The sequence below is a fragment of the Trichoplusia ni genome, chromosome 19, assembly GCF_003590095.1.
Source record: "Trichoplusia ni isolate ovarian cell line Hi5 chromosome 19, tn1, whole genome shotgun sequence".
NCBI lineage: Eukaryota > Metazoa > Arthropoda > Insecta > Lepidoptera > Noctuidae > Trichoplusia > Trichoplusia ni.
The window spans coordinates 4,089,219-4,102,721 of NC_039496.1; the positions used below are offsets into that span (position 1 = coordinate 4,089,219).

At 35.8% G+C, this 13,503-nt stretch overlaps 1 protein-coding gene across 1 annotated transcript; it reads left to right on the top strand.

The window, feature by feature from the left end:
• Window positions 1–11,150: 11,150 nt before the first annotated feature.
• Window positions 11,151–13,254, top strand: LOC113503326 (pancreatic triacylglycerol lipase-like). The gene is made up of 6 exons (XM_026885184.1): window positions 11,151–11,293; window positions 11,543–11,705; window positions 11,849–11,997; window positions 12,083–12,328; window positions 12,443–12,788; window positions 12,966–13,254. The coding sequence occupies exons 1-6, from the start codon at window positions 11,257–11,259 to the stop codon at window positions 13,009–13,011; spliced, it is 987 nt and encodes a 328-aa protein (XP_026740985.1). The 5' UTR covers window positions 11,151–11,256; the 3' UTR covers window positions 13,012–13,254.
• The last annotated feature ends 249 nt before the right edge of the window (window positions 13,255–13,503 follow it).

The following is a 13,503-nucleotide window of genomic DNA, read 5'->3' on the forward strand; positions in this document are numbered from 1 at the left end:
TGTATATTTTCCCTTTAGTTAAATTAACATCGATCGCTGTCTGTAGTTTGTAATTGTCCAAAACAATTTTAAATCTTCCGAATGGGAGAAGGGAATTCAAGAAAAAATCAAACGGTTTCTATACGACCTGCCAGATCAGTTTCTGTACAACACAGAAAAAAAAGTTACTCTATCAATTAATCAAATTCACATACCTGCTCTTTTAAAGTATGTAACCAATATAATTTTAAAAGACAGAGGAAATCAAACGGTACCTACGCTATCACAGTCAACTTATTCAACCTCCTTGCTTATGCACAAAAAGAATACACACACCTGATACGCTAAACAAATGACAATCCAGCAACGGCTCTACAATTTTCTCAAGACGATTTATTACATACAGCATATCATTATATATTTGCAACAAAGATGTTTACGCGGCGCCACCTGGGTTTTTACTACTTCCCCTTGAAGTGATACTAGCGTTTTCGTGGGAGCGGGATGGCGCTCTACCAAGGTTTGTGCTCTATCTCGCTCTGACTACTGCAAAAGAGTTACCAAAAAAAGGTGGTACCAGGACATCTGATGGGTGTGCTATCTGTTCTCACCCTGATTTCCCAAGACGACCTTAAGTTTTCCCAGATCGTTATACTACATTTAGAAGATGTACGTTCGCGTGATTGATATTATCTCACCGTTGTACATACAATGTGTGATGTTTTGTTTGAATCGCGTGGCGAGGCACAACTGTATTGAATTTCAACAAAACCAGGTGCAATTTTATGCCTTGTAGTTGGAACTTCAAGATACATTTTCACTTGCTTCGTATACAATTATATAAAGCAATTAAAAAGTATATTTTAAAGTATTTTGCAAAAAAAAAGCAGGGAATAAAGACGTCTTGTTAATAATAATAATTCAACTATGTCAACTTGTAATTTGTTAATTAAACTCGCACGATGTTTGAGATGTCAGAAAACTGGTATTGTAGTACCTATCGTTCTATATCAAGTAAATAGAGAACAGAAATAACACTTTGCAATTTTTTTAATAACAACAACAAGAAATTACTTCGATGACATACATTAGACATCACACGTAAAGAGGAACGTATTTTTTTTCATAAAATATTTATTTAACATAGTACTGATGACGTTTCGGTATACGTTACAAAGGGAAAACACTAATTAAACACAAATGTACGACAGTTGAGGGAAAGGAGGGCAAAAAAACGCTCGTTAACTAACAACGCGCTAATTTGAGGAACAATTGTGTTCCGTCTCCCCTTTACCGGGACGTTTTCAAATGTGTGCCGCGAACGGGGAAAAGCACAAGAATTTCAACTGCTTCCCGAGCTTAGAGTTCTGTTTTGAGATTTTAGGTAGGCTTAGTTTTTTAGTAAATGACTTCAATGACATTAATACATATAATATCTATGTATATTTAAGAATTTTGTAGGCGTTACCCGTCAAAACACGATACACTAGAAAAAAACTCTGGATCAGTCACTTCTTTCGACCAGTGCGTTGAACCTGCGGATCAAGTTCAAGATTAAAGTTCTGAGGCTTTGCTTTTTTTCATTGTGTATTTGTATTTAATATTTGATTGAATATTAAAAAAAAACTCCATCATTCGTCTTTTTAATTTTCTACTAAAAATAACCAATCTTTGTAAATTTTATCGATATGAGAGGTTTGAAGAGAATGCAATTAGTAGTTTTATCTTCATCAAACATGAGCGTGATTTATTCCTAATCCTTGCGAAGTCATCGCAGCTATTTTTCTATTATCACACTATCGTAGATAATTGTAGATGTTTGACGTCAAGTCACGGATTCCTTATCATTTTCTATTAGAGCAATATCTCACGGAATACAGGTCACATAGCTCAAACAATACGATTTTAGTTCAGCGGTCACTTTGTTCATATCTTTGCGCAGCTTTTCTGGGAAACCATTGTGGGATTTTGTCATCTTTTTGCCAAAAAGAATAGACCGTTATAAGCCGACGTTGCGTTCCACTGCAAGTAGTTTAACATATATGTGAAGGTTTTACTTTAATTCCAAGTAATTGTACTGTTTTTTACGTTTTGAAAGAGGAAACATTTTATGATGGATATTTTACTGGAGTATTTGTACCCGGAATATTATTTAAGAGCACTATACATATATGCAACACTTTCCAAGTCCATTCTGATTAATCGAAGTCCAGCTGTGCTATACTATCTTAAATCAGATTCGCGATTGTTCGACAATAATTATATCACGCCATAACATTATCAGATAATGTACTAACAACAATTATTGCCTTATCTCTTAATACGAAAATGAACATGAACATGGCGTGGTTATCACACTGGCATCATACAATCGAAAGACAATTGACTGTTGAAGTAGGTGAGTGGTGTGGTCACCGCGTCAATTATCAGTGTTTCGCTGGTTGCTAACTGTGATCGCCGCGTGGGAAAAACGATTGAGCGATCCACTAATATTAATGTTGTTTTTCAGTTGAAAGACAAATTTTAGCCTAAAATAGTCTATTAGAGTATAATAAAATATGAATATTTTTATACACCCTAACCCCAGAAAAATTAAATTATTTGAATAAAAGAATGGAGCTGTCTACAATGGACGAATACAATTAGCTTATACAGAAGCCGCAAAAATGCAAGCATCAATATATAAAGAATATTTTGATGCAGTAACAGCTAAAATTACTACAAAAGATACTCTATAGGATTCTTTCTTTTATCACTGGCACGGAAGCGTAAAAACTGGTGAATTCTCAGACACGTACAAAAGAACGTCTAGTTGGCTCCCTGTAGATGTCGTAAATTCTTTCTCGAAAGAAATGCTCGATGCATGTGCATTCTTTCTGCAATTCGGTTTACGGGCCTCTTTTCTTTGGAGTGTCAAATTTTCCATATATAAACGTTGGAGTGTTTTTATTTATTCTTTTTAATGGTTCTTTTGAGATATTTTGTGGTACCTAAATCTTCCGATATTGGGACCAGGACCTGTGTGTACTTATTGAGTACTATTTTATTCGTAGTTTGCAGACACTTTATTGTCCGTATAAGGTTTCGGTATTTTAATGTCCGTTAGTAGGTGTATTGACAAGACTGCTAAAATAAATACTACTTTTGGAAACAGACGCAAAACCAAAATCGAAAAATTTTAGCTTGAGGAAGGTAATAGAATATATTATGTACCTTCAAGCTACGATTAATAGGAGCAGAGCAGTATTGAAATATCTTTCAACTTAGGGAAGAAGTATCGTAGACTCTAAAAAATTAAGCGATTAAAAAAACATGTAACTTATATCTTCTACCCAGCGGTCGAAGTCGCGTGTAACAGCTAGTGATTTGATAAAATCTGAACGGTAGACGTCCTTGATTAAACTGTTTCATCTAAGAATTGTCCTGAAATCGTGTTTGTGATAAGAACAGCAATTTTCTCGAGAGATCATATGACCATTTAGAGAATCCTTCTACATTGCTGAGACATACCCCGGAAATTTCACCATTTTTGTTGATAGTTTCTCGGATTCTATGTTTTAGGCGCGGAGCTATAGTCCCATATCGACATATCATATTTTTAGTAGGATAATGATAATAGATTTTGAAATCTTTAGGATTGCTTCGGGACATTAATATGTAGAACAAACCGTATTCCTTACTAAAAATTGCCACATAAAATACTATAGTAAAATTAAACAGATGGTATAAAATGTTGGAAATCTTATCGCATTGCAGATGCTGATATTATATGCCTTTCTGTGCAAGCAGAATACTTTAGCTTCATACACCCGGAGCCCCAACGCGGCATGTTATTATCGATAATGTAAAATCATAGGATCCTAGCCGTTTGTCTATAACGTACGTTCGTACGAGTAGTGAACGAGTTTTCACGAAGATTGAACGCGGGGGCCAACAGTTTAGATTAGAAAAGTTCGCGGCGCGGCGAGCGGACCCGGGACAAATTGCTTTACTAATACAACAGATTTCCGGACTTGTGGCGCGGCTAAAATCCAACAAAAACTGTACACATGCGAGTTAGGGTTAAACCTACCGTCGGTGTGTAATTTCTGACACAACTTTGCAGACAGTCGCTCATTATAACAGTTTTTGCTGGTATTCAATTGTTTAGTTGTGGGATGTTTTTGTTAACAAAATAAACAATTTTGAATTCAATTTTGTGCTGATTGAAAATGGAGGATAACTTTCCTTCGTATCGCGGCTTTTTTTTCCTTTCTTTACTATATGGCATATAACTGGACTCGGAACCGGTGAAGGCGATTTACGAGCGAATTAAATCACGCGTCGCTGAGTTACTATCGAGAGTGGCTGTTCTAGCCCCCAGCTAGAAAACAAAACATAAGTTTTGACTTTGTGTGATGTCTATTCAAAACTACACTTGAATCAACTTTACCCTCAAGTTACTTGAATATACGGTGACTGAGGAAGGAACTTACCTTAAGTGTAGTGCAAAATGATGGTGTTAAATAAGTTTGCAAAAACAGTGGGCTAACTATGTACTGTTAGGGCTGTGCCTTGGTGAAAAAGAGATACAAAAGTGTAAAAGAATACGTAGTGACATGCAACCCATGCAGCTTCTCATTATTTAGATTTAAAAATAAAAAGAACATTTAATAAGAGTACTTAATTTAATCATATAACTAATCTAGGCATTTTTTATTTTAACGTGGCAAATTGAATTAAAAAAAGTCAAGATAGGAAAATGTCACAAAGAAAGGGAGGACCATACCCAGTGGTGGGTTATTTAAGGCTGACGATGATAATGAAATTGAAAAAAACGTCTAAAAATATACAGGAATACGTGATCGAAATTTTAAAAAAGTTTCTATATTATTTTCTTTTTTTACAATAAGATTTAAAGGTTGGTGTTTTTTGTTTTATTATTAATGAAAAATGGGAAGGGGTTGCGTCACGTGTATGTACCCTGTGCCCAAGGGAACAGTTGGCTCTGAAAGAGTCACGTTCTATGAAAGTTGTTGGCTCTCTTAAAAAACAAGGGTTTTCTTTAACTTTGCTCGAAAGTTATGATCTTGAATTTTTATGTGTGCTATAAAAGTTATGCAATACGAGTTTTCTTTGTGCAGTTTTTTTTTATTTGGTGAATAAGAAACATGCTTAGGTAGTTTAGATAAAATATTCCGAGATTATTGAACAAATCAACTTGCGACAGTTAAAATTTTGCTCTTTAAGTATTGCAAAAATCAACTGATACTGGGCATAAATCCAGGTGTGGCTAGCGAAGGGCTGAAGAAGCCTTAGATCAAGCTCAATTTTTTTTACAACTAATTTGAACTGTTTTCATCATAGCAATACTCCCACGTTTCCACTAAAAAGCACACACAGTACAACAAAGCGGGTTTCCTCAGTTTCCAAACCACACTTCCATCAAATAAATTATATTGGTTCCCGTTCCCTTTCGTAATAAAGGCCAAACAAATATCAGCTAGGTTGTCAAACCAACCGTCATTGCTGAATATTAGACCCTCATTGGGCTCTGTAATTGAGTGTTGATCGTTTCCTTATTGACTCCAGCACATTATGGACGGAGTATTAAGACGGTCTGATTATTAGGACGAAAGAAAATGCGATGGAATTCTCGATGAATATCGATATTTTTGTTATTTGTTTTGTTGTTGTTGGGGTAAACTGACCTATATTTTTGTATGAATATGAAATGACTTTTGAATTAATATACTAAAAGTAATTGAGAGTGTTTTGTGGCATAAGGAAGCAGCGGTTTGAAAGTATACATAACTTTGTACACACTTAAATTACATCCTTAAATAAAACATAAAAACATAGCTCAATCGTGCAATCATCACACAATACTCCAAACATTCAGTCAAGATCTCTTTTTACTGATCAGCGAATACAACACAATCTAGAATCTAGGTAAGTATAGAGTGGGGATAGTGATAGAGGTATAACTAGTAACCTAACGCGTAAAACTGTGCGACATATAATAGATTCATGCTTAATTTACATTGTCTCGATTTTTTTTAATAAACGAAGAAGTGAGGTAATTTTCAGTCTATCGTATATCGAAACAAAGAACAATAACCCCTGAAAAACAACTACAGACATCCTCCTCATTCCTTGCATATTGTCTTATTCTCACAGAAGTTTTAAATTTGTACAAGACTGTAGCATCGATAATGATAAAGAATCGATGGCAGGCCTCTCTGGAGCACACTTTGCATGCAACCGCGTTCTTACGCGACCGCATATAATATACTTCCCAAACTGCACGCCGGTATTCATGAATATTTACTGCACACCGACTATAGAATACGGTATCCTTGGAAAAATCATATTCGCCTAAGTTGGGGAGTCTATTTGTGAGACGGTTTTTCGAAGTAATTTCATAACACTATTTTGCATTCAAATCGTATAGAACAATAAGGCTGAACAGTTAGAACCTTGTGTGCGCAATTTTAGACATGATTGGAACTTTATATGGTAATGTATTTATGTGCCCGATAAAATATTTATAACGAGTGTAGTCTTAAATAATACAAAACAAGTCCTGTCTCTCTCATTCTTACTTTCCTTTTTATTCGTCCACCATTTTTATGAACATTCATTTCTACAGTGTATTCTCTCAGCGTAACTGCAATAATTCAAACTCAAATAATAGAAACGTATTCGTAAAAATGTTCTCATGTCTCACGTTTCAAGTCAGCGTTATGAAAGTTTTAGCGTTATTGGAGACTTGTCTAAATAAAGGGTACAAAATTATAAGTCACGAAAACATTCGGTACTCAAAAGGTCGTTAAAGTATTTTCATCAAATTTTGCCAAACGTTAAATGGATGTCTCCGCACATGAACAGGAGCATCTCCTATTATTTCACAAATGTTATCAGAATATCAAACAGCGATTCTCGGAAGTGTTACTATAGAGTACTTAACTGTCCGATGATCGAAAATGGGCCTTAAGGTTGTGAAGTTAAGGGTTGTAATTGTATGTATGTGTTGGCGTGTTCGATTCGTTTTGTAGCTGATGGCTTGCGGACTGAGGAGTTGTGAGGAGCGAGTGTTTTTCACGGTCTCATTATGTGACGATTCGTATTCGAGGCCAGACGGGAGCTACCAGTGTAAGGGTAAGGTTGAAGGGTGCCGGCACGTTCCACTAGACCCTGCTTACGAAGTTCGTAAATGTTATTGATTTTATCTTGGGCTCATCCGTGAAATATATTTTATTTGTTTATTTGGATCTCGATATTTATGTGACAACGAGAAATCGTACTAAATACGATGAGCGATGCTCCTAATACAACATTTAAGGTTTTGATTTCATACATTACAAGCAAAGATATAATGCCTGCTTTTGGAAAAGCAAAGAGAATTTTTGGACAATTTCTAATCCTACTTGTTCGAATACCTTCTTAAGAGTCCTCAATTTTAACATTTTACTTACGAAATTTCTTAAAATGCACTGGTCCTAACTGAACGTGACAGACGGTGGAAACATAATTTTAAGTTATCTTCACAAAAACTTCCATCTCCAAACTAGTGGTCACAAGAGTCGTTGATTAAAGCAAAACTTTTTTCATTTCTTATGTTAGTGAGTTCTTCACATTGTGATGGACGTGATAGAACTAAAGCTAGATTGTTTATTTAGGGATAATCAACAGGAAAGTTCGTAAATGGTTCCAAAAGAAACGGATTTCTGAGCTCAGACGAAATTTAACAAAAGTTATTTACTTATGTGAAAGCATCACAAACTCTCCTGTAAACTTCTAAATTTAAAATATCCTTGTTTACTGTCTGTATTTGTGAGAAGGTACTTATTAAATTAGCAATGCACCAATAATGAAGGCAAACGTCATGAGAAAACTTCACTTGAGATTTATCCAAGGGTATGTAAATACTAGCTGTTGCCCCCGACTTCGTCCGCGTGATTAGGAAATTTTGAACGGAAGCCCTCGAAGATGAATATTTTTCCCCGTTTTGCCACATTTCCCATTGTATCTTCGCTTCTATTAGTCGTAGAGTGACGTTATATAGCCTATAGCCTTGATAAATGGCTCTATTCAACACAAAAATATTTTTTCAATTCGAACCAGTAGTTCCTGAGATTAGCGCGTTCAAACAAATAAACAAACTCTTCAGCTTTATAATATTCGTATAGATAAGCAACGACAGAGCTCTATGTTGAAACTCTGAAACCAGGTTGTGTATCAACCGTATGATAAAAATAATTGTTAACGTTACAAATACTTTTTTGGTACATTTTATTTACTGGTTTATAATTACACATGTTCCGTTAATTCATAGATAAGCATCTGTAAGAACGTTTCAGATATAATTAAGCTAATGTAAACGATTCGACATTTTTATATTGATTGTTATCAGTAGATATCACCTTTTGCCAATGTCCGATATGAAATTATGCACTTGTATTACGCAATTAGGCGTATTTTATTTTTTCATTAAAAATCGCCTCCCTTACTTATAATCTTTGTATCGCAGGGGGTTTCACAAACATACAAGTCATATGCACAACGTACAACCAGACTCAGGACAAGAACATGGAGATTACAAAAACGCTTGACCGAACCTGCGAGTCGCGGTGGGTTTGGCGAGGCGACCTCAACCAGTCGGCTATCTATGCAGCATTCAGATGGATTCTTTAAGAAATCGTTTATTGTTATCACAGGTACATAAAGTAATACAAAAGGATCTTAGTTCTAGAATACATATCTCTGTGATTATACCATACTAGACGGTGTACAATATTAATTAAAACAAAAAATGGAAAACAATGCCTATCAGAAAGTCTTTAAGTAAGAGTGTTGCAGTTATCTAAGACAGTCCCGTTCAACGTATCATAATTCTCTGTCACGCTTCCGCGGCTGCAATACTACTTCCAGACGCGGTGTCAGATTCTCAGATCCATTATTCAACGTTTGATTCATTTATGTAGTTTTGGTGTCAACCTGCAGCAACTCGCTAAATTATTTAGGAGGGAAACACAATTGTGTCAATTGTATTGTGCCTCGTAAAACAGAGATTTCACCCCGTATAAATGTTTTAACTTTGTTTTTTGGTGTTAGGTGTTTTATATCTAATAGATACGTATGGGGAACTTTCGCTTAAATGTTTAATATAGGTCTTAAATTTAGCAATCTACGGATTCATTGTAGATTGCCAAATTTGTAGTATTTCTTTGTTTCTAAAATATTCATGCACTAAATGTAATCAAAGCAGCGTATATAAATACTTTTGGACAAAATAGATTGCACTGATTGTAATTTAATCAGTTCCTTGATTATATATTTTTTGTTGATAATAATAACAATGGGTGTGTTTCTTATTGATGTTAAATATATTATTTAATGAAATTTTAAACCCAGCATGTAAAAAATTTGGGCAACATAAGGGACCCATGGCATTGCCTTGGGGCACACTTTGTTTTTTACAATGAAGGTAAATTTGAGGATGCTCAGACCCTTTTTTAAAGTAATATGCTTAGCCGGTATGGGCCGATAAGGTCACAATAGGCGCTGCAAGCCGTAAACTGCTTCAAAGCTAACGGTTGGCGTTGATATTCTTGTGTAAGGCCTATCGGACTGTAAGCACTGAAGCCCTGCCCGTCCTAGCAGGCGTTTTAACGGTTGATCTCGAAATACAACGACGGCTGTGTATTATTGCACTAGAGAATGTTTGAAAAACGACTTCGTGCTGAATCGTGATCGTAGTAAGATCGTCAGATTATTTAAACCGCTAATGGACGTCTCCGAATGGCAGGTTAGATGGGAAACGTCTATTAGGGGCCGTCACCTCTACCAGTTTTTTCCGTCCGTTCATGAGCGGCTGGAGAGGACTTGGATAGAGATTGATCATTGTGTAGAACAGTTCCTTACAAATTGTTTTCATTTAAATCTTGTCGTTTCACCATTATGTCAGTGTTCAACAGCAAACAGTGAATATGAGCAAACTGCACGTATTCTGTGGGACTGTGGTCTATAGCAGGACGCACATCTTATTAGATAGTTTGCAACCGACATCCAGTGTTGTTTACTATGAGGACCTTGTTGCAACCAGAGCTAGTTTCCGTGCTTTCAGACGTTTTTGCCATACCTATTATTGGAATCAAAATAACAGCTCCTAAATTAAAGGACCCATTAAATTGTAATTTATATCCATGGTGCCTGATAACTGAGCCTAACTCAGTTGTCAATCTCTTTTCTTTGCTACAACTAGCTATTTCTTCCTTTGTCTCCCGCTTGCTATGGAGGGCTTTTTACTATTTCTGATTAATTTCGTTGCGGGTTCTAAGGCAGTAAATTGTTCCAACTGGGACACACCGAACTTAAGTGTTTCGGTGGTTTTCGTTGGTTTACATGCCCGTCATTGCAACTCCTGTAAGCCAGGATCTGCAATGACGGGCATGTATGGCGGGCTAGTCTCATAAAAAATTTAAAGTAATATGCTTCTAATAATACTTAACCAGATATAGAATATTATATTAACACGTAATTTTATTATTACAAAGTTCTACAAATAAGTGACTCTTGACTACCAAGCTGCACTTTGAGTTTGAAAATTCTCTCAGTTAATAAAGTTCATAACTTGTCAGTTCCACGGCGTCACGTAATATTCAAACTACCTGTACCTACAGTAAATTATTTGCAAGCATGAAATAACTTTAGTTTAATTGCTTAATCTGTTTTATTTTCTACGCTAAAAGTAGACGGAAATATACGAAGTGTTTTAACATTTTGATTAGCTTTCCCCGAATATGTTGGGTTCACTTTCCGGTTCAATCGGTTTCAGCTGGTTACCTCTTCGATTGTACAGATGTGCATGAAAACTTATACATGGAATGATTTTTTTGAAGAATCATAACTCAGCCAAGGCAAAGTCTCAACGTGAGATACAAAGATTTCTCCGAATAGTATTGAATTTTAATTTTAATTAAAATAAGTCAAAAAATTTCTGTCCAGTACACCTTGAACACATCTTTAACTGATTAAGTTAATTTTCTCATACATTATAGACTGCTAGGTTTTAGTGCTACGAAAACTAATTAGCATCAGGAAGTACCTAATGTGCGCATTAATACCTACTATGATAGTAATTACAAATTCTAATCAACGTATAACCGCATGATACGCCCGCAACGGTCCGAAATAATCTTCTTTCAAAGATAATTACCAAATTCGTTTTGATAAAGTTTATAATAAATAGTTGTGTGCGCCAAAATCAAATGCAGTGCATCAATCTTCGACACGATGAATAAGGCTCTCCTTGGTTTTCTTATCGCTACGGGTAAGTTTCCTTACAATCTAGTTTAAAAACCTTTTGAGAAGGATAAGAACTGGGTAGATAATATCACTTAAGGATTATTTCGACGTATACATTATATTAAACAACGATTGTGTGATGACATTTTGTTTTTACTTTTTTCTATTTATTTTCTTTTATTGACTTATTACTTTATTTATAATCAGAAATAAGAATAATAAGAATTATACCCATTAGCACATAAAAAGTTAATTCCCGATTCTAAATTTTTAGTGTACGCCGTATCTGCGGTGCCAGTAAACTCGGTTAACTCCGAGGATCTGGCTCCCCAGGACCTCTTCGAGGAAGTCAACGGTGTTTTGAACCTTGACGGTGAACTCGACGAAGAAGTCCTTGAGGATGCCGCTGCCAGCAACACTTACTTGCTCTACACCAGGTAATTTGAAGTCCCACAAAGCACAAACGTAATCGAAAGAAAGAATACTCCCATACCTTTTAGGATATAGCTAGATTTCGTAATCAAGTTTATTTCTTCAAAATTACCGTAGAATAAAAAGTTAATTAATATTCAATTTCCAGGCGTAACCCCACCGATGCCCAGATCCTGAAAGTCGATGACAAAGATTCTATCAAGAAGTCTTACTTCAAATCCAACCATAAAACCCTTGTGATTGCACACAGCTGGCTCGGATCCGAAAATACTGAGATGAACCTCGTGATCAGAGACGGTAAAAGAACACACCATTAAACAATTATCAACTTATGTTAGACTCGAGAATAACTGTACTTTATTTACTCTTTATACAATTACAGCTTACCTGGCTCAGGAAGACGGCAATGTTATTGTTTTGGACTGGAGCAAACAGGCTTTGTCAAACTATGTGACAGCTGCTCGTGCTGCACCCGAAGTCGGTCGTGGTCTTGGAAAATTCATCGTTTTCTTAACCAAGGTTACTAAACAGAGCCTGAAGAAGATACACCTTGTTGGTTTTGGACTTGGTGCTCATCTCGTTGGTAACGCCGGCAGGGAACTTAATGGAAAAGTTGCCCGTATCACAGGTAAAAATAGATCAAAATATTTTTTTCATTGTTATGCAACCTTAAGGAACCTCATTTATATTCTGGAATGTTAGAATTTATTGATGGTATACTTAATACTTTTCTGTTTTTTAGGTCTGGACCCCTCTGGTCCCCTTTTCAACTTCAACTCCAACCGCATCAGCCCTGATGATGCCATCTACGTTGAAGCTATCCACACCGACGGTGATACCCTCGAAGGTCTTGGTATCGGCTCTGACGTCGGTAACGCTAACTTCTACGTCAACGGTGGCAACTCCCAGCTCGGATGCTTGACTCAGATCTGCAACCACAACCGTGCCTGGAGACTCTTTGCCGCAACCATTACCTATAACCACTTGTCTGGAAACGAGTGCGCTAACTCTCTCCAAGTTACTTTGAACCGCTGCCGTGGTGATGAGCTTGCTATGGGCAACACTGATCTGACTAAATCCGTAGAAGGGTAAATATCTTTTGCTATTCCTCTTTAGTATTTAAAAATATGATTGCTTTTAAGTCTTTAAAGAGGTCGCTAAAAAAAATCCTCACTTAAGATTTTTTGCATTGTTTTTTGAAATCGTGGATTTGTCTTTTTCGTAATTTCATATTGTTGGTAAATATTTTATTTTATTATTTTCAGAGTCAAGAAATTCCGCGCCAACACTCGCATCTTATATCCTTACTAATTGGAGAAAACCTGCAATCATCATCATCGGCCTTGCCTTTTTCCTAATATGTTGGGTCGGCTACCAGTCCTGCAATCTGCAGTCGAAACCTGCAATCGAATACGTAAATAAAACTCTTATTCAACAAACTTACTGTGAAAAGTGCCATTTTTAATACTGTTTTAAAATATGTACAACAACAAAGACTAATTCTCATTCAAAACTTTTTTTTTTTAAATTAAAATCAATTATTTTACAAAACTGTTTTTTCTTTGATTTTTGACGATGATTATTTTTCTCCTCTCCTTTCAAGGTGAAACATTATGATTTTAAATGTAATGATAACATTAAGACAATTTTGTTTCAAACCCAACACACTTTATTTTGAAAATTAAACGAACTAGTAAAAACAAAACGAAGACATCATAAGTACTTACAAAGTTATCAAAGTTGGCACTTTGTTATAACAGTTTTGTTCAGCCAAGCGAAACTGCATGACGTCATTTGAACGCT

Excerpts from the sequence above, each read along its gene's own strand:
- LOC113503326 (XM_026885184.1), top strand. The coding sequence starts at position 11,257 with ATGAATAAGGCTCTCCTTGGTTTTCTTATCGCTACGG. Across the intron at positions 11,706-11,848 it reads ACTTACTTGCTCTACACCAG|GCGTAACCCCACCGATGCCC; the intron begins GTAATTTGAAGT and ends TTCAATTTCCAG. Across the intron at positions 12,329-12,442 it reads AAAAGTTGCCCGTATCACAG|GTCTGGACCCCTCTGGTCCC; the intron begins GTAAAAATAGAT and ends TCTGTTTTTTAG.